The 22,171-nt window shown below is 39.0% G+C and overlaps 1 protein-coding gene across 1 annotated transcript in view; it reads right to left on the minus strand.

Moving 5' to 3' along the window:
- Window positions 1-22,171, minus strand: part of ACE2 (angiotensin I converting enzyme 2) — a 43,587-nt gene that overhangs the window by 13,396 nt on the left and 8,020 nt on the right. The window contains exons 3-11 of the mRNA XM_036016383.1: window positions 19,429-19,578; window positions 15,528-15,627; window positions 14,955-15,098; window positions 13,194-13,306; window positions 11,113-11,218; window positions 8,838-8,935; window positions 6,173-6,342; window positions 2,903-3,129; window positions 589-733 (exon numbers count right to left, since the gene is read on the minus strand). Coding sequence (XP_035872276.1) covers window positions 589-733; window positions 2,903-3,129; window positions 6,173-6,342; window positions 8,838-8,935; window positions 11,113-11,218; window positions 13,194-13,306; window positions 14,955-15,098; window positions 15,528-15,627; window positions 19,429-19,578 — 1,253 coding nt within the window. The remainder of the gene's footprint in view (window positions 1-588; window positions 734-2,902; window positions 3,130-6,172; window positions 6,343-8,837; window positions 8,936-11,112; window positions 11,219-13,193; window positions 13,307-14,954; window positions 15,099-15,527; window positions 15,628-19,428; window positions 19,579-22,171) is intronic.

Consider the following 22,171-nt stretch of genomic DNA (forward strand, 5'->3'; position numbering starts at 1 on the left):
TTACAAGCGTAAATAGAATGAATTAATTGATCACTTCCTAAATAATATCACATTGTAATGGGGACCAAACACTCAAAAAGGAGTTTGAGAGGTTGTGTCACCTGACCATGCTTGGGTGAGGGCAGAACCAAAAACATGTTATCTGAGGAGAGGACACCCACATCAAGTCTGACAAAAATGGAAGCACATAATGTCTTGTGGTGCTGGTGGTGGTGGTGGTGGGTGCTGTGTCTGGTGATGGCATTCCCGTAGCCTAAACCCACTCCTCTCTCATTTTCACACACTTAGCCCCACCTCAGCAGATTTCAAGACAACTGTTGAAATCCGGGTTATTCTTACTCTAACTAATTTTCTGAGAACCCCAATCCTAGTACTTGTCTTAGACTGGGTTATCACAGAAGCAAACTCCGAGACAAGGGCCTGGGAAATGACCCCAGGAAACATTGGTAAAGGAGTGAGGAAGTGAGACAGGGAGAGGAAAGCAGCTCTTAAAAGACGTGTTATCAAGCAAGTCACCAGTAAATCCCTTTCAAGTAAACAGCAAACTCATGAGAAAATGTTTTATTGACTGCACATTCATTGACTTACTTCATCTCCCACCACTTTTTCATCCACTGCTCTTTGGGAATTTCACCCTTGAAGACCATCCACCTCCACTTTTCTAACATGTAGGTGAACGGTAGAGTTCCAACAATATTAAGTGCTTGCTTGAGTAGGAAGTTTATATCTGTTTCTGAAAGGAAAAGGAAAAGGATAAATATTAAGATGAGGATGACAGATGTTCCGTGTTGGATAATTTCCCAACCCCAAAATATTCCTCAAGATATACTTACTATAAGAATGGTTACATGAGAAATACTGACAGTTGACATAATAATATGTATATATTCATCTTCTTTAGCTAAGGGATTTGGAGTAAAGTGAAGCCTTGGATAGAACAGATAAAATAAGTCCACAAGTAACCCCCAATACTCATTTTTAAATTAGTTGCAATGGTCTTCTTTGGATAGCTCTTATCAGAACTTATTAAAGCTGTTTTATTGATTTTCACAGTCATACTGTTCACTTTTGTTAAGTTCCATGAAGGCAGTGACTGGTAATGTTCCATTCAAGACGGTATACCTTGCCTGGTGTCTACCACATGATGCCCTCTGTGTCTTTGTTAAATAAACAAATAATAAACAGGTGCGCCCAAAGGCCAGAAAACCACACAGGAAAACAAGCAAACAAATAAACAATCAATCAGAAAGAACTTCCCTAGAAGAAGAAACCATTTACTGGATAGTTGGAAGTACAGTGTACTTTAAATGTACTGACATCTTCCTTACGTGAGCTTAAAGTGCTTTAAGAAATTATGGTATTTCATGGATCCTTTATTAGTGATGTAAACATATGGTAGAACTCACTCCAGTGTACAAATGAAGCTCACTGGAATGTAAGCAGAGGGATATTCTCTACTTGACATACCACTCTATTTCTAGTGTCAAGAAATATGCCTTGCACATAGTATGTGCTTAATAACTATTTATGGAAGGAGAAAGGGAGAGAAAGAGGGAAGGATGGAGAGATAGGACAAAGGAATTTATTTAACATCATATACTAATCAGGGACATAGCCAAGAAAAGAAATTTTTCAAACTAGTGGTTTCACCAACCATGTTTAGTACAGCCTCTGTGATTCCACCATCTTTTCCTGCTGTCAAGGAATATTTTTAAAAAAATGATAAAACTAATAATTGTCTATTAATTGACTTGAGAATGGTATTTTAAATTAATAAACAGGTGTACTTATTGTGAACCCCCTTCTCTTTGTCTCTCCCTTCATGGGAAGGTGTGGCTGCTTGTCTACTACCCACTGGGTCTGCTTACAGTAACTTTTTCCAACATGATGATAGCTTTACATTGACCTACTCCCAGGCTCTCATGAGATCAGTCAAGTCTGCAGTCAGAAATCAAGGCAAAGTGAATTACCCACACAAGAACTGAGCTCGTGACCCTGACCTCATTGACCAAAACTTCCAGCCAGCGGAGCTGATGTTTATGCCCCACATAACTAAAACAAGGGGACAGAAATACTCAAAAGAGAAGAACATATTTAGCTCTTAGTGTCTTTTTACAAGGAAGATTCACAAGCATGGTATCCTCATTGAAGAATCTAGACCTTGTGAACATTTGCTGTGTTCTGTCAAGTCGAAGCCATCCAAGGAGACACAGGCTACCTCAGGCACAGATGCTGAGAAATAGCACGCACCTGAGGAAATGTTATGAGGGTGAATTCATGCTTCTGCTGGATGGACAAACTGCTTCAGTCCCTCCCAATCTTGATATTTTACCACCTGTTTTTTAGACTTCCCGAATTTCAAGTTACCCTTTATTTTGCATAATGTTATGGGAAAAGGCTTTAAATTAAGGCCCTGTTTCTGGTTTGACCACATTGCTATTTGATCTTGGGCTGGTTACTTTCCCTCTCTTGTCTCCACTTTGCTTCTTCTGCAAAATGGTTTTTAGAATCTGTTTCCTCTAATATTTTGGGAAGTTTTTACCTAGAACTAGAGGGATCTAGTTAGAATCCTGACACTAATAAGCTAGGTAACCTTGGATAGGCCATTTCACTTCTGTGGGCCTGTTTACACATCATTTTAAGAATAGACCATTAGATGTTTCTCAGAGTGCCAACATCATTCACTCAGTTACCTCTCTTATGTCCTTTACAAAGATACAAAACTACAAATTGGCAGGCTATGATAAATACTTAATTTTTTAAGTAGTAGCAATTCCCAGTTACCCATAAATACCTTCATGTGGCAAAAATCAAATATATCCTTTGCATGATAATAAACACCTTTGCCCACATCAGACTAAAGAATCTCCAAAACAAGCCATGAAAAAAAAAATGTCTGTACCATTGTCTTCACGAAAATCAGATGGCAGAAGACCCAGAACTTTCAAATGTTTAGGTGTAGCTGCAGAAAGTGACATGATTTCCCCAACAGCTTCATGGAACCCTTCATTTGCTCCATTTCTTAGCAGGAAGGGTTGGTCAGCATATGCCATGTCATACTGGATGTGTCCCATCTCATGATGAGCTGTCAGGAAGTCGTCCATTGTCACCTTTGTGCACATTTTGATCCTACACACAAATGGACAAGATTAAAATGAATTTCAATGAATTTCATTTAATAATCACAGTAGAGTCGTATGGGATTTTGGTAGCATGAATCATCTTTCTAAGATTCACTCACCAATGACTCATGAGGACCTACCTTTTAGATCTTAGAAACTATACTAGGTGCTCAATAGAAAGTGATAGGCATAGCTGAATCCTTTTCTCCTTCTCACAGACTAAGAGAAAGAAACATAAATGGAGACCTGTACTACAAAAACTATGAGACAAGTACTCTGTAAATGATTAGTAGGCAGGGTTTTGGGTATAAAAACTAGTGATTGTAGGCACAGTCTCCTAGAAGCACCAAGAAGGGCATAACTGAGGATGCCATGAGCAATCTGGACCTTGAACAGCATGCAGAAATTTGCAAGGTAGAGGGCAGGGAAGGGCAAGAGGTTTACATTCCTGGAGGTGCTCAGTGAGAAAGACTTAAGAAAGGAATGTTCTGTTCAGGACACTGAGCAGTTTGGTATAGACAGAACAGAGAAGTAGTAGGAGCAGGGGCTGGAAATTGTACAGAGCAGGAGACAAAATTGGTTCAGAGGAGATGGAGAGAGAAGTCAAAGAAGTGCAGAAGAGGATGACAAGGCAGAGGCTAATGAAAAATAGCATTTCAAAGACAACTTGTAAATGTTATCTAATGCTGCTGTGGCCCAATGAAATAAGGACTGCATTTTGCAGTTAGGTAGTGGTCCTTCTCAACTAGGCAAGAACAATTTCATTCAAGTGAATGTAGGGGGTGATATTTCAGTAGTTCCCCAAATTAATTTTCCCGCCACTCTGACCATGTCATCTCCCTGATAAATACCCTTTGGACTCCCCACTGCTCAAGAATAAACTCGATCTCCTTCACATACCCCAACATGACCTGCTTTTCCAACTTGGTTTTTCTCCTTTCTCTTTTGAAATCAATGATAAGAATAGCTACTATATATGTAATGTCTACTGCATGTAAGATCCTGTGCTAGGAAACTTACATATATTTATTTGTAAGATTCACTCAATACTGGAGTCAGTAAACTATGGCCTGCGGCTGACCACCTGTTTTGATAAATAAGGCTTTATTAGAGCACAGCCACACCCATCTATTCATGTGTTTTCTAGGGCTATTTTCATGCCACGACAGTAGAGCTAAGTAGTTGCAACAGAGACTTGCAAAGCCTAAACTATTGGGTTGGCCAAAAACTCCATTATGTTTTTTTCCATAAAATAAAGGATACATTTTTTCATTTTCACCAATAACTTTATTCATTTGGATGTTTTGAGTATGTCAGCTATCTCTCACTATTGGCTCCTAGTGGACAGAGGCCCGGGGTGCTGCTAAACAACTTCCAATGCATAAGACAGTCCCACAGCAGAGTGATTTGGCCAAAATGCCAATAGTACCAAGAAACTTCACAAACCACTTTTGACAGGTTCGATCAGTCACAGCACCTTCTCCATACATTGCACAAATCTTTTTTTGTGTTTCTATTGCCCTTTTACCTTTCTTGGTATAATAGAGCATAATATGCCAAAAATGTTGCATATCTTCTTCCATCTTCAATACTAAAATGGCTGCACAAAAATTTACCAATTTTGATAAGTTTTTTTAAATGCACACTGATATGAGAGCTGTCACAATATAATCTAACAAAATGGTTTCAAATGAAGTTAAAGACAACTAAGCACTATTAGTGCCATCCTATGGACAAAATGCAATGGACTTTTTGGCCAACCCAATGTTTATTATCTGACCATTTACAGAAAAGGATTGCCAACTGTTACTCCAGTGGATGGTGCTGGGGTCCTGGCCAGATCTACTTTACCAAGCAGATTCACCTAGTTGCCTGAGGCATGGCCCTTAAAAGCCAATAGCTGCTTCCTTCTTCACTGTCTTTGGCTAAATGTGAGGTACCTTAATAAGGAGGTCATGTTCTCCCCACTCCGGCAGTCCACAGTCAATGACTGACTAATGTGGGGGTATATATTAGTCGGTTTCATACACCTTGTCTCAAGGTATGACCAACTCTGGTACAAATCTTGCTCCAGAGAGCCCTGTGGGATGAAGCTGAGGCAAGTGTCCAGCTCATACCACATCCTTACTTAAAATTTTCACCTGCCCCATTCTGCTTTCCTCACTCCCCTTTGCTTGAGAGCTGTTCCTCAATGCAGCACTTATAAAAAATCTTCGTCTCAAGCTCAGGAATCCAACCTAAGAAGCTCGCAAACCTCCAAACTGGGAATTGCTAGTCCACTTTATAATTAAGGAAACTGAAACCCAAGAAGGTGAAATACTTTGCCCAAAGTTGCCTAATCATTAAGTGGCACCTGGGATTTGAAAGCCTGTGCCCATTATGCCCTATCACACAGACCCTACCTCACAGCCCTTTTTTCTAGGCTAATCTGCTGACTCTGGGACACAATGCCAGGCCCTGCCTCTCTGCATTTAGTCCTGCTATTCTTCCAGCCCGGAGTACTCCTCCTAGCTCTGTCTGCCTGAACACTTCTTGTCTTTCAAGCCCAATTCAAATGTCAACTGAAAAGCCCTGTCTGAACCTATCTGCTCTTTCAGGTGTGGTCAGTTCTCTTCCAATACCTCCATTGAGTATTCTCTGTTTCTCTTATAATACCACCACTTTCTTTTATCCCAGCTTATTTATGCACCTGTCCCATCTCACTCATGTGGAGGGGAAGGTCAATGCCTGATTCACACATCCATCTCACATAAATCTTAGCACCAAAACTTTCCTAATGGGGGCACCACCGTACCCATGACCATGCAACTCTAATGGGTACAAATTATTTCATATGAGGCAAATTGTCCAAAGGTTGAAGTTAGGGCCTGCGGACAATCCCACTTTTCTGAGAAAGCCCAGATGTGCTCTCATGGACTCTCAGCCTTCGTTAAAGGCAAGTTCATTCATCTTTTCCGTGCTCAGAGAAGCAGAGAAGGAATTCCGATTCAGCCTCTTCCCTTTCCCCATTGACTCCAATTTTAGTATCAGCTGTGTATCGGCCTCATTACCTGAAGTCTTTTTTCCCCAGATCCCAAGCTGTGGGGTGGCAGACCACTTCCCGACCGTCATCTGGCTTAGTTAGCATGGAGTTATCCCAGAATCCTTGAGTCATATTAAAAAGGCCCACAGACACAAAGAACTTCTCAGCCTCCTTGAATATCCTCTGTGCATCCCAGGACTGGAAACAAAAAGAACAGCATTTAATTCTAGCATTAGAAAACAGCATTCTTTCTGTTGGATATATACATAGGCACAACCTTTCTGGGTGGCTATTGGACAACATGTACGGGCAGTTTTCGTAGTATTTATATTCTTTGTCTCAGTAGTCCTGTCTCTAGAAAACTAACCTAGGAACTTCTCAGAAATTAGGTCAAAGAATTAAATTTAAAGTGATGTTTTTTATTATTGCTTTTAATTAAAACATATTCGACATACAACCTTGTGTAAATTTAAGGTATAAAGCATGTCAAGTGGTTTTAATAAGAGAAGTAGAAACAACCACTACAATGGTTAAATAAAAAATGATGACTGTGAAATGGAAAATATAACAAATTAGCAAGTGAATAATAGAATATGTGAACCACTCATATAGTATACAATCTTAATGAGGAAATGCATGAAAATATTCACAGACTGGGTAACATCATATGTGATGGCCTTTTTGTCTTTATTCTTTATATTCCAAGTATAAATATAAACAACGACCTCTTTGTGAAAAGCTATCTAATGCAAGCCAACAATTATTGATTGAGCTCATTCAAGGAGTAAGGCCCTGATATTATTAAGCTCCGTGGCTGGAAGATGCAAACATTAACGTGAACATGAAGTCACGAGCTTTGGAACCAAAAAGGCCTACATGTGACCCAGTAGCCAATGTGTAGTTGGGCCTTGACTTCATAGTCTCTATGGGAATCTAAACTTCAGAATATTCTGGAAGCAGAGAGGGGCAGTAGTAGATGTTTCCCATCCAGCAAACTCTTCTGGGAGCCAGTGTCCCTGGAGCTGACATTTCTTTGGAGATAAGGCCTACATCAGGCAAACTAAGTTGTATAACTGACAGATACTTCATGAATCACTTCTAGTAACACAGAAAACTTCCTCTGATCTTGAAGACCAGTTGAGTCTGGTTTTTCTCCTGTGTCAGCCCTGGGGATGTGAAACAGGATATGACACTATGGCTTTTTAAAATTATTGACCTATAAAGGCTTAATGTCAGGCAATATTGGTATTAATGAGTATGCCTTTCTTGAGCAGAATGAAAGTATGCCAACACAGTATAGACTAGTTAAGAACAGTTCACATCTGTTAAATAAAGAATGAATAAATAGAAAACCACACTAGAAACACTAGGTGTTCTCAGTTCAAACCTTGGTAGCCACTGACTGTCTTTGTGACTTAGGCGAGTTGTTTACCTGAGCCTCGGTTTTCTCACCTACAACATGAACTATCACAGTACCTGTCCTGATAGTCTCATGGGTTTACCATAGAGCCAACATTAGGAGATATGATGGGTATGAAAATACTGTAGATAGGCTAAGGGGAGGTATAAAACTGGGCCTCTGCTGTGCTCAACTACAAAATGGGGTTACAACAGCTACAGGAGTCCGAAAGCCCTTACAGTTGCGTGTTTTTATTCAGCTGTGGACTTTCCCAGGAGTATGTTATGTATGTGAAGATGTTCGCTGCATTGCTGCTTACAAATGTAAAACTTTTAACAAGCAAAACAGTCCAGCAATGCCTAAAATGTAAAGTCAATTATGATGCAACTGTCTGAAGAAATTGTATACAGCCAATAGAGGTAGGACTGTGAATTCTACCCAGAAATGTAGACTGTATTACCTGAATTAAAAAATATATAATTATAACTTTATAACTTTTGTAAAACTATAGAATTATATAAAAGTATATAATGATAATTGATTTCATCATTGGAAGGGACCACAAAGAATTTAAATAATTACACCAAGATGACAACAGAAAAATGACTTAAAAATGATTTTAAAGACTTTCACAATATTTTTAACAATGAGGCATGGATACATGGGACAGACTGACAGCTGTCAGAGGGTAGGGAGAAGGAGATACTGGATGAAAGAAGATGAAGGGATTAGCCACAGAACACCTATGCATAACCCATAGACACAGACAACAGTGTGGTGGTGGTCTGACAGAAGAGGAAGTGGAGACTGGGTGGAGGTGGGCAAGGGGGTGGGGATGATGAGGACATTTGTAATAGTGCTAACAATACAAATAAAGTTAAAATTAAAAATAAAAAACAGTAATAACTTTTAAATATGCAAAAATTTAATGATATTCTTTTTTTCACTATTCATAGATATTACTGACTGATTTCTTAGTAAGGACTAACTTTGGAAAGAATGTGGCCAATCAGCTGATAATTCCACATCTTACTGCTTAATGGAAATCTCAGATCATCTCCATTTTTAATATCTCTCAGTAAGATCAATACCCTATCTGTTCTTTAAAGTACTTGATGTCATTGACATCATAAACCACTTTTCCATGAAGAGATAGCAGCATAAGGAATAAACTGAAATTAGCCTGAAATGTTTATTATATGGTTTCATATACTACAGATGGGAAGAAAAAGATGGCTTATAAAGAAATGCATTTGAGAGACAAGATTTGGTCTTCAAGGTCTCTTCTTCCTACCTGGGCAACCATTGCAGAGGTAACATCTATGGTTGGTTTTTCTGGAAAGGGGGCTGTCAAATCATACAGATTTGTCCAAAATCTACCCCACATATCACCTATTAAAAAAAACATTTTGTTAATATGTGACAAAGACAGCAGAAGTATAGACCTGATATTTACATAGTGCATGAGGTGAGATTGGTAAACAAGCCGCATAGTAAACTCAATTTAATCTAGCTTCTGTACTTCCTTTTCTCTATCTCCTTTTCTCTTCTCTTATTTTAAATTCTCAATACTCCTTTCTTTTTATATTTTCTCTAAAAGTTTTAAATGGCAGATTATGTGGTTAGGCAAAACTCATTAGGGAATCATCCTAGTTTCTCTCTTATAAAGTTAAAGTTCAAAGGCACGTTTTATTAATATATATAACATCATAGCTACTATATATGAGAATCATATTTCTATAATCCATCATCCAAGGGACAAAAGACTACAAATTAAACTATTGGTAATCCCTAATGTTGGATTCAACCGAGATCATATAGGATCATCATTGAGGAATCTCTAACTAGTGACTTCCACTTTTATTATTATAATATAGTAGTGTGCTTAACTCAGTAATTTTTTTAAACATCTCAAATAAATGTTAACTTGCATTTCAAGGCCAGACAACCCCAAAAGGAAAACTGTATCTAGAAAAAGTCAATTTAATAGCAGGACCAGAATCCTGACACAAAAGAAATTGGGCAACATAACTATATGAAGAATACTCCAAAGAAAACATGCTTTAAAGAAAAGCCTAACTACCCACTATAGAAATATGTGATATGTGACATTGGGCTGAAATATAGTTCACATGTAAAAGACCAAAAGGGACACAACAAACAGTATGGCATGGCTTCCAAAACACAAATGGAACCTTAACATAAATGAATATAGTGTCTAGAACAAAGGAAACCATAGTACCATTTTTACTCTACGTTGGTCAAACCTCATCTGGAATGAGGGCATGTTCAGTTGTGGGCATGATGTTTGAAGAGGGACATCAACAAAGGATAGCTTGCCCAAAGGAGAACAATTAGAAAGGTGACATTTTAAAGACTGGTTATAAATCTGGGTAGGATATTCAACTTAAATTAAGAAAATAGTATATACATGATGATAACAATAATACTAAAATATATTGAATACATATTCTTGTGTCAGGTGCTATGTTATGTCTTCTATGGTGGTTATGTACAAATATCGGGAAGGCCATCTTGTAAAATAATGGGTATACCCAGAGTAATTTCATAACATAGAATTAGGCATAATGAATGAAAGGCATTGGAGGGGTGTTAATTCAGTCCCACACAAGGTAGAACTTTCTTATAATTAGTGCCATGAGGCAATAAAATAGTTTACCTTGGAAGGAAGAAAAGCCACATCATATAAAGCAATTTAAACAGAAACTGAATTACTGAAGAATGCCTGCCAAAGACACTGTAGAGCGCATTTTTAGCTTCCAGTAACTTAGCTTGACTGCAGTAGGAATATTATGTATACATGACATGAAATTTTCAAACACACAGATTTTATTTGGCCTCAGCTTCTGGGGTGATAGAGAGGGAAGTGGAGAATAGCCACTCCCTGGAGGAGAATTAGGAGGTTCGATAAAGGGCCCCAGGTCTTGCATGGTTTACAAAGGCCCTGAGCACAATCCAAAATTCTTGGAAGATTGGTTTTCCTCCTAAGCTGGGCATCTTCCTTCATGATGAAGATGTCATTCATTACTCATATGATTCCAAACCAAGTACTTTGCAGCAAAAGTAATTGCTACAGTTTAGAATGAGTGTATGAAGCTTTAATTTAGGCTATACTTGAATTCGAGTACTTTCTCTCATGGCTAACTACCTCCAGCCAACCAAGCTTCTTTCTTCTAACAACGTGATACTAAGATCTCAAATTCCAACTCAAGAGCTTGGACAACCAGTTTGAAGAGTAAGACATTTTCCCCCATTTCCACTCTCATTTGATCTTGGAGTTTTTTCTCTAGCTGTCTTAAATAACCTGTTTATCCTTTGGGTTGTAGTCAAAATAAGAACTGGTTATGTACAAAACAAAGTAATGTAATAGAGAATGATTTAAAATTTCCTATTGAAAACAGTGCTTTCAAATGTGATTTCTATAATGTTACTAATTCCATTCACAGAATTTTTCAAAAATTTTATGTTAGGCTTCACTCCCAAAAAACAACTTTATTGGTGGAAATAACATAGGGCAAAGTACACAAGAGATTTGTGGAGTTTCTTACCAAGCAAATGGGCAGGGAGGCATCCAGTTGGACTGATGCGGGAAGGGTAGGCGTCCATCAACTTTGCCCTCACATAAGCATGAAGATTTTCATATAATGGTTTAATCTGAAAAGACCAGGAAGAAAGTTTAAGACCAAGAGAAGCCTGCTCCTATTTCCAGTCCTTGACACTAAAAATAGAAGCTTCTTTAGACAAGTAGAATTTCCCTAAATTCTAATTCTTTTTCCTCTCAAATGTTCTGGAGAGTTTGAAAGCATTCCTTTTTTCCAGATGTTGATGATAATTAGCTCTACTGCATAAACCAATACACACACCTGGAGGAATACGTGTCCCAAAATGAAAGCAGATGCAAAAATCTTCATTTCTAAGATGCTACCTACTTCCTTTGTTTTTAATTTAAAAAGTCACTTATATACCATAAAAGTCACTCAGCTTTAAGTGTAGTTTCATTTATATTGTTGGGCAACCATTACTACCACACAGTTTTATAACATTTCCTTACCCCTGAAAGTTTCCTTGTGCCCATTTACAGTCTATTCCACTGCCACTCTGAGCCCCAGGTAATCGCTGAACTGATTTAAGTCTGTATACTTTTTCTTCTTCTGGACATTTCATATAAATGGAATCATACAATATGTGACCTTTTGTGTCTGGCTTCTTTCACTTAGCATAATGCTTTTTAGGTTTATCCATGTTACTGCATGTATCAATACTTCATTCTTTTTTATTGCTGAGTAGCATTTCATTGTATGAATACATCAGAGTTTGCTTCATTTAATATCTCATGGATAAAATTCACCAGTTGTTTCCAATTTGGGGCTCTTATGAATAATGCTTCCATGAACATTCATGTATAAGCCTTTGTATGGATATATATTTTCATTTCTCTCATATAGACACCTAAGAGTGGAATACCTTAGTCATATGGTATGCTTCACTTTTAAGAAATTGGCAAACTACTTTTCAAAGTGGCTATACGATTTGACATTTCTGTCAGCAGTGTATAAGGGCCCAAGTATCAACATACCTTCACCAACACTTGGTATTTTTAGTCTTTTTAAATCACAGATATTCTGGTGTCTTTTTAAAAATGCATTGGGATGACATTGGTTAATAAAATTATATAGGTTTCAGGGGTACAAGTCTATAACACGTTATCTGTCTATTATATTGTGTGCTCACCATGTTCTGTCACCATTTATACCCCCTTTTACCCTCTCCTACTTCCCTTTACCACCCTCTTCCCCTCGGGTAGTCATCATACTGTTGTCCACATCTATGAGCTTTTTGTTTTGCTTAATCCCTTCCCCTTTTTCACCCAGCCTCCCTATCCTCTCCCCTCTGACAGCCGTCACTCTGTTCTCTGTATCTATAATCATGGTTTTAATTTGAATTTTCCTAATAATGTTTTACTTGCTTATTTGCCATTTCTTTGATGAGGTACTTTTTCAAATCTTTTGCCCATTTCTTTTTGGGGGAAGGTATTTGTCCCGCTTCTATTTTTGATAACTCTGCCCAAAACTATGTCTATGACAGAGTAGCCACACATAAGAAGTTTGCAGGCACAGGAGTAAAGGGGGAGATATAGGGACCAAAATGAAGGAAGATAGAGACATTAAGAAATGTCCATGGGGCACTTTTACTCATAGGACTCTCCCTTTCTTATAAAGCCTTCCTTAGTCAAACATAAAGAAAAAATAGTATCGATTGTCCTGAAGAAGGAAACAAAACCAATGGCTCTGCTAACAATGGAATAGAATGCCAGCCCCAGGTAGCTCACCAACATCATTCCTTCTCATAATCTAAAATATGGTTCCTTCCTATAATCTTTCCTTCTTATAACTTTGCTGTTGGTAATTGCTGGTTAGTGGCTGCAAAGGGGAGGAGGGTTGAGCAATTCTGGTTATCTGTAGGAGTTGCCCTGTTATTTTAAAAAATCTTTTCAAGTTCTGATATTCCATAACTATGAAGCCTGGGAACAGCTGACCAGCATTAAGAACAAGCCAGAATGCCTTTGGTCACTGTCCTTTCTTCCCATGCACTGCTCTACATCTGTCTCGGGGTACAATTCCTTGGTTACCTCTTCAAAAGTACTTTCCACATCTTTAATCAGCTGGTTGCGGCTATATCCATAGTCACTTGTCCCCTCTGTTTCATAATCTCCTCTCCAATAATCCCCATAGTCCTCGTAATCTGTTTTGAAAAAGTAGAAAGAGAAGGACATAAGGGAAGGGAAAAGATAAAGCACAGTATATACATGGATTAGCCTTGCCCTGAAGTTCAAGAAAAAAATGCAAAGATCTGTCACATTTTTATTGCCCTTCTAAGTATCACCTCAAAGGAATGCAAATGAATAACAACACCAGCTAATATCTGTTAAACATCTGCTGTGTGCCAGAAACTTAAATGCACTGTCTCATCTCATAACCTCAAACACTCTACAAGATTCACATTATTATAATCTCCACTGTGTAGATTAATAGCCTGATTTTAGATGGTTAAATTATTTGTCCAAGGTCACACAACTCGTAAGACACAAAGGCATACTCCTAGTGTCCTAACCCTGGGTCTCTTTACTGTCTCCATAGGTCAGTTTGCATCTTTTGCTTTATTTTTTAAATTTTTAAAAAAATGTTATTATTGTTCAAGTACAGTTGTCTGCATTTCTCCCCCACTACTCCCCCTAACCCCAGCCATCCCCACCTCCCACCCCTGAATCCACCCGCCTTGGTTTTGGCCACGCGTCCTTTATAGTTGCTCCTGAAAACCCTTCACCCATTTCCCCCCATTATCCCCTCCCACATACCCTCCAGTTACAAGATGTGATTGGATCTGAGTTTTTAAGTTCTCATTTTGTTCAGGGCCTTAAATTTTCAAATTCAACCCAACTCATCTTAGACATTGCCACAGTGGGCCTGTGTTTATTTGCAAATCATATGTATATGCAGTACGTCTCTGTGCAATGTAGTGTCTCATCATCAAGAAACATGAGCTTGTGTTCAGGGTATTAGCTAATGAAGTTTGCAAGTGTGTATTAATAATTTCTATTTTTACAGGCACATTGGCAATGGATGATCACAAAGATGAGGAGAGAAATCAATATTTGGATGTAAGGATATGGTGAAGACCTACTGTCTCCAGCTTACCTCCAGCTAGAGAATAGGAGTTTACGTGGCCATGAAAGACATTTAGAAACAACAAATTAAACAAATTCTTCCTTGCTCAACCCCAGGAGGCAGTGAATCACCAAAGCACAAAGTTATTCATAATGCCATGGCTCCAGCTCATTATTCAGGCAGGAGAGTAAGTTAAGAGATATGAAAATTTCTGCCCATGTTAATTAACATTTTTATGACCACATGACTTGAGTTATGATTACAACTGCAGAAAATAATGGCTTTACAGTCTGAATTAATCTGATTTTTTTCTTTCTGTGACACCACCCTGAGGTAAACACACAAATGACCTTTGAGAACTTTAGCTAGATGGGAATTTAGGTGAGAGATGGTGTTTCTGTCTCTCATTCTCTCTGAGATATAGAAACCCTGCTCAATCCTGAGACAACCTCAGGAACCTCAGGGGCCTGAGACCTTCCCAGACAACTGATTTGTTTGAGGCCCTGTAGTTGAGTCTCACTCCTAAGCTGTTTAAACTGTAGAATATCAGTTCACCTTTCCTTATTCCCTAGTAGTTTTTCTGAGACAGGCAACATGAATTGTTCAGCAGGTGATCATGAACTTAGGGATATACCTTGTATCAAAGGGCAGCCTTAATGATTCATCAGAAATAGCCCCATGGCCACAAAGAGAGCTTCAGGACCACTACAGACCAGCAAACTTACTCTTTTCTCTTGCCATCTCATTTTTCAGGACCACATACTCTTCATATAATGGCCTCAGCCGCTTGCCGACCTCAGATCTCCAGCCTTCCCAAGCCCAGAGCCTTTCATTATAATCTTTGCTGTTGTGCATTATGTCTTCCAAGCCTGTTATTGCAAACCAAAGGGAAATAAACATTCATTTGTAAAATTTTTATGTGGAAACACTTACATGAACTTTCAAGAATTAAAAATGAGACCGGCAAACATTTAAGGTCACAAAGTTACTAAATGAAATCTCATGATTCATGAATTTCCTCATCCTTCTTATACTTTCAAAATATTTTTCAGAGAAAATAAACCACTGACATCATTTAACAATTAACTTATTTAAATCATTTAAATGTGACAGACTTTACAAATGTAGTTTTATTAAATGATAAAAGTTCATCTATGTACTGAAACACACATATTTGGAATCTTCTCATCTTTGGATTATCTGTTTGAAAGGCACATATTATCTACCATCAATTTCATTTTTAAAACTTGGAATAAAAAAGTGAATTTCATAATCACTGCTCAAAATTAATAGCTTACCGGTTGCAAGTAATAAGCACTCCTGTGGATTATTTGGTTTACAGACTTTTCCAGTACTGTAGATGGTGCTCATTGTATTTAGGATTGTGTTCAACTGCGACTTAAATATAACAAACAGTGTTAAAGTGGAAAACATGCTAAATAAAATGCTAATGTCCTTTTGACCATGTAACTTTTTTATGCCTCAAAATAATAACAGTTCACATCTTCTTTGCCAAGTATCTTCTTTTATGTAGGGCAGAAAGAGCTCAGTTCAATCTCCCCACTACCACCTAGTGCAGAACCTTATGAACATGTAATAAATATATGTAGAGTGACTGGAATAATCAGATCTACCCAAATCCCCAAACCATTTCTCACTTACCCATGCACAGAGAAGTGCAATTGTTGTTTCATTCAGTAGTCACTGAGTGTACATTTATTGAACATCTGTTATGTCCTACACTCTGACAATTGTAACGTGAACAAATCAGTGGTCCTCAAGGACCCTACAGCCATGGGACAGTGAGGCAGCCATGATATCAATAATTACATAACAGAGTGACAAGGGCTGTAACTGTCACCACAAAGTAATGTGGCAGTATGGAGAGGAGTGGATAAATGAATAACCTGGAGATTCAGGAATGGCTTCAAGGAGGAGAAGACATTAGAGCTGTGTCTTAGAAGAGAAGCAGAAACTGGTGAAGTAGAAAAGAGAGATGGAGGGCAGAGACAAATGTGCTGATTGAGAGAAGTGGAAGATGTGGGAATGGAGAGGTAAGCAGAGGCCAGATAATGAGGGATCTTCTATGCCATACTGAAAAGTTTAAACTTTACCCAATAGGTACAGTTCAAAAGAGCAAAGGTAATATATAGGAGACCGTTCTGTGTGGCGTGGGCCCAGCTCCCACTGGGAGATGCACAGGACCCATGCCCACGGATAGGTTCTTCTGAGGGGAATCAGGCTTGCAATGTGCCTAAGCTGCTTTGAGACTTGCTTTTGCTAAAACTCCCTCACTCTGAATTGAGCCAGAAAATGTTTACTGCATATCTTTAAAGTGACTTCCTAAAATCTATGCTAAACCTTCCAAGGAAGAGTGTAACCAGTTCAACCACTTTTCCCTTTGCATTTGCAAATATCTTTCTTCTGTGATGTGATTAGTGGCATCCTCTCCTTTGTTTTCTCTATAAGGTAACCACCCAAAGTGAACCTCTGCCTAGTAAATGAGGACCATCATTTATGCCCAGAAAAGCAATAAAAGCCTGTCAAGGCAAGGGTCGGGTGCTCTCCCCTTGAGAGAGTGGCCCAGGTGCTCCGAGGCTTTTCTCCTCTTGAGAGAGAAGCCTCACTAGTCCCTTTTCCTCCACAGGATCCAGTAGTCCGTGTGAATTTCTTGTATCTCATCCACAATGTCACGGACCTTATGAGCCAGGTCTGCATCAGTAACAGAGTAAAGTAGTAGTAGTCAAAATATGGTCCATGGATCAGTGCAAGTTAGCAAATGCCTTGAGAGAATACATGTTTATAATCTTTAAAATCACGTAATATTTCCATGGCATCTAAGCATATGATCAATGAACTTAAACAAGTATTGATCTGTGATGGACTGGTAATAAGAAAAGGAGAAAGGGAAGAAGGGCTAGTTCTCTCCTACAGATGATTTAAGAAACACCAGATGGAAGGCCCTATTTCCCCTTTCCTGACTTCCCTCTTTCATTACTCTTTCACTCTGCTATAAGAGTCATTATCCTAAAACATAAAATCAACTCCATGCTTAAGACTTCAGCAACATCACATTGTGCAAAGGAATCAGCCCATGGTACAAAGCACCTCATCATCTCCTTCTCTACATGCTTTTTCAATCTCCCCCTTCTTTCTCCCCACTGAATTCATGAATTTTTGAGTCTCCCCCTTCCCAAACACTTCAAGCTCTTACATGCATTTCAATGGTGTTCAATCCTGGCTGCACATTAGAATTATCTGGGATCTTTTAAAAACACAATGTTTGTGTTCCACCTAAGCCAGACCAAGCCAATGGGCAAACTTTCACATGATGTCTTTGTGGGAAAGACAGGGAAGCATGGGATGGATAAGATAATGTGGATTAGTAACTAGTTAGATAATTAGATCCAAAGAATGCAGAAAAACAAATATCAACTTGTAGGAAGATACGGGCCATATGGTTTCATCTTTCTTCTTATTATGCATTTTTTCTTTATAGATGCAGATTAGAAAATAGAGTTCCAGAGGATAAGCAACAAAGAAAGAAGCCTTTGATGTTAAATAGCTAAATATTTTAAAAATTTTCTGTATTTATTTTTAAAGAGAGGGGAAGGGAGTGAGTGAGAGGGAGAACTAAACATCAATGTGTGAGAGAAATCTCAATCAGCTACCTTTCATACACACCCAACTGGAGACCTAGCCCCACAACCCAAGCATGTATCCTGACTGGGAATCAAACTGGTGACCTTTTGGTCTTCAGACCAGCGCTCAATCCACTGAGGCACACCAGCCAAAGCAGCCAACTATTTTAGATCAGAATATTTCATTAGATTACATTGAGGGTCTATAAACTATGATCTGCAGACCAAATTCTGAGTGCTTCGTAGTTTTTAAAGGTTTTATTGGAATACAGCTAACTTCCCACCACAATAGCAGAATTGACTCATTGTGATAGAGACAATATATCTCACAAAACCTAAAATATTTTCTATCTTTACCTTGACAGGAAAAATTTGTTGACTCCTGGGCTACAGAGATGGAATAAGAAATGTTATTTTAACAGGGGTGAATGTAGGCTTTCTTGAATTTGGACAAACAAGCTACCTAAGAATAGAATTTTAAAAGGGATCGCTTCAGAGAAACATTAAGAGACTTCATTAACGGTTGATGTTGATATGAGCCAATCATGAATTTGACTGTCTCTCTGTCTCTCTGTCTCTCTCTCTCTCTCACACACACACACACACCACAACACAAAAGCTAATGTAGTCCTAAACTGTCTTAGTAGATGTAGAGCACAGGGTGTAGAATGTCACCTTGTTGCTCCTCCATGCAGACCAGAAGCAACTCAGAGTGCTGTGTTCAGTTCAAGGATATGGACAAAGTGAAGACAGTAAGACTGGTTAGTGGACTCAAAACCATTGTACAGAGGAAAATCTACAGAGTGAAGAATTCATTAAAGACTTTTATAGGAAAGAGCAATTTGGCTTTAGAATGTGGAACAAAGTGGAGGTAAACACTTACTACTCAATGGAGGGAGTACCTTTCCATCAATTAGAGGAACCCATATATGGAACTGATGTCTTAGAAAGAGGTGAATCACCCATCCCTAAACCAGTTTGAGCTAAGGTTGTTAGCCACTTGTAAAACAGGTTGCAGAGGAAAATCAGGAATGAAAGGGGGAAGGATTAGACTACAATGTGAGCCTCCCCAAGTTTGGCATTGACACTTTGGACCAGATGATTCTTGTCCTTGGGTCTGTCTTGTGCATTGCAGAATGTTTAGCAGCATTCCTACCCACTAGGTGCCAGTAGCACCCCTCTTTAAATTGTGACTACCCAAAATGTCTCCAGACATTGTCAAATGTCTCCTGGAGGCAAAATCACCTCCAGTGGAGAACTATGGACATAGACTAGGTGTATTCTTTAAGCAGCCTGGTCCTCAGGAAGGTGACTACAGTGCCCAGACAATCCCAGTTTAACTCTGTGTCCCTAACATAATTATTGTGTGTCTTTCTTCACTCTCAAAAGAATTCTAATTTGGATGACAAATTATGTGGTCACCCCACCTAAGCCCAGAGCTCCTCTTAATGTTAGCATGCCACTCTTTGCAGGTAAAGGAAGCAGCTGTGGGTGATATTAATGTTTAATATCCCACAGTATTTCAACTCTTGGGATCTGTACCAGAATGTTCACATACTCGTTTGTCCTTGTCATCTAATAATCCATTTTGCTGAAGAGCCTGCAACTGATGCTTGACTGTAACATCCGTAATTGTTGCTAGTGGGTAATTTTTGGCAAGCCTGGACTGTTCTTCATAAAAGGTAGACCATCTCTTGTCGGCCTCATTCTGAAATGACAAAAAATAAAATTCAAGTCAGAACAACAGTGCTTGAACAGATAGAACAGAAGATATGGTCCAAAGAACATCTGGTGGAACATCTAATATTTCCTAAGTGGTTTAGTTCTCTACTTTGCTGAAGGTCGAGGCTTAGGTTAAGAGTGACCAGGCCACTCTTGGTCACTCCATCTGGCCCAGTGCCTAGTTTTCCCAAGGGTCCTGTTCTCAGAACTGGAAGTGAATTCTCACAGATGATTCACATTGTAGAGCCCTGGAATTTATTGCCTTAGCCCTGCGACATGGGTGAGTTGATCAGGAATCAAGGATGAGTGTTCCAAAGGGAGAGCCTAGTAGAGCTCAGCATGGACTTCATGGGAATACAGCCCCTCATGACTATGAGAATCATAAGAAACAAACTCCAGTTTGCAGTAAGCTCCATGGTGCCATACCTTACCACAGATTATGATCTTAAATTATGTTCCCCAAAGAAGGTTGCCCAGAATATGGCCATTTGGTAGCCATGGTGATTTTTTTTTTTACCATCAGAAGAAATCAACAAGCAGGCAATGATGCCAGAACTAATATGTCCCCCATCTTGAACATCAGCAGGCAAGTGGACTCCTCCAGACTTCTCTAGTGCAATCTTCCCTCAATGCACAAATTTTCACTTATCAAAGACTGACATGAGCAACTACTTTGTACACTGTACTTCTCTAGACCATATAAAAGAGGTAGCATACGAGGCAAGTAAGAGCCCCATTCCTAGAGTCAGACATCTCTGACTAGCTGTGTGACCTCAACTAGCTGTGTAACCTGGGGCAAGTTACTTAACCTTTCTGAGCTGCAGTTACCTTATCTGTAAAATGAGAGTAATAATAGAACTTACTTCAAAGGGTTGTTTAAGGATAAAAAGAATGAACAAATAAGAAAATGCTTATCAGAGTGCCCAATGCAGCCTATACATTCAAATATTTTCTGTTTGTTATTTACAAAAAAAAAAAAAGTCCTTGTTCTTAAGTTTCCGGCAGTTTTATCAGACAGATAAGATATGCATCATGAATGTTTCATTAATGACACATGACAGCATATAATAACATAGAAACTATGAGTAAGCCCAGCAGTTTCTGTTATAGGAAAAGAGATTCACTCAGATAATTAGATTTAGCCAACCCCTCATGGAGAAAGCGGGACCTAAGACAGACCTTGAAGTAGGTAGGAGTTGTATGTGTGTTGGGTTCTGTGCAAAATCATTTACCTCATTTGACCATCTTAAGAACCCCATGAGCCAGAAAATCATTCTGTCTCCATTTTCTATATGTGCATTAAGGGGCTGAGAAAAATAAAGAGTGGAGCTGGCAAATAAACTGCCAGCATCTGCATCTTGGATCTTGTGTGGACAGACCCTAAGATGATTCCCACAATCCCTACTTCTTCTTGGTACACATTTGTGTGATCTCCTCCCCTTGAGTGTGAGCAGGACCCACTTCTAACCAGTAGAATATACCAAAGAAGACAGGACGTACATGGTTACGTTATATAAGATTGTAATTTTTATCTTGCTGGAGGACCGTCCCCCATGCTTACTCTGATGCAGCAAGATGCCATGTTGTGAGTTGCCCTGCGGAAAAACCAGCATGGCAAGGAATTGAGGATGGCTCCTGGCTGACATCCTGCAAGAAACTAAGACCCTCAGTATAGCAGCATACAGGGATCTGAATGCTATACGAACCACATTAGCTTGGAAGTAGATTCCCTGTGAAGCCTCAGGTGAGACCACAGCTCTAGCTAGGACCTTGATTGCAGCTAGAGACTCAGAAGCAGGAGATATAGCCAAGCTTGGACTCCTGACCCACAGGATCTGTGAGTTAATAAATGTGTGTTGCTTTAAGCAGCTAAGCTTCTGGTAAAAAAAAAATTTTTTTACAGAATACATAACTAGTACAGGTTATGGGCATGACTGCACTTTCCAGGCCAAGGAATTTTACCTTTACCTTGTGAATGCTAGGGAGTTACTTAGGGGTTCTAAGCAAACATGGGACATGATGGAAGTTTTGCATGAAGTGAAAACAATGGATCGGACAAGAAATTCAGAAAATAGTGGCAGTAGAAATGAAAAATGATTTCTCTCTCTTTTTAAAAAGATTTTATTTATTTATTTTTAGAGGGGAAGGAATGGAGAAAATGAGGGACGGAAACATTGATGTGAGAGAGGAACATCCATCAGTTGCCTCTGAACCTGCAACCAGGCATGTGCCCCGATGAGAAATCAAACTGGTGACATTTCACTTTGCAGGACAATTCCCAACCAACCAAGCCGCACTGGTCAGGGCTGATTTCTCTCTTTACTGAGCTCACACAACCCCTCAGGAAATACTTCTCAATTAATCTTCACAAACAATATTGTGAGGTAGTTCTAATTATCTCCACTTCACAAATGAGGGAAATGGGGCACAGAGAGGGTAAGTAACTTTCCCCAGGTCACACAGCTAGTAATGAAAAGAACCAGGGTGTCAACTCTGATATTTTTACCTCCAAAGCTAATGCTCTCTAACCATTGACTATAGATTGTATTTGACATGTTCTAGTTTTCTGTCTAACATGC

Source organism: Phyllostomus discolor, chromosome X (assembly GCF_004126475.2).
Source record: "Phyllostomus discolor isolate MPI-MPIP mPhyDis1 chromosome X, mPhyDis1.pri.v3, whole genome shotgun sequence".
NCBI classification, from domain to species: Eukaryota; Metazoa; Chordata; class Mammalia; order Chiroptera; family Phyllostomidae; genus Phyllostomus; species Phyllostomus discolor.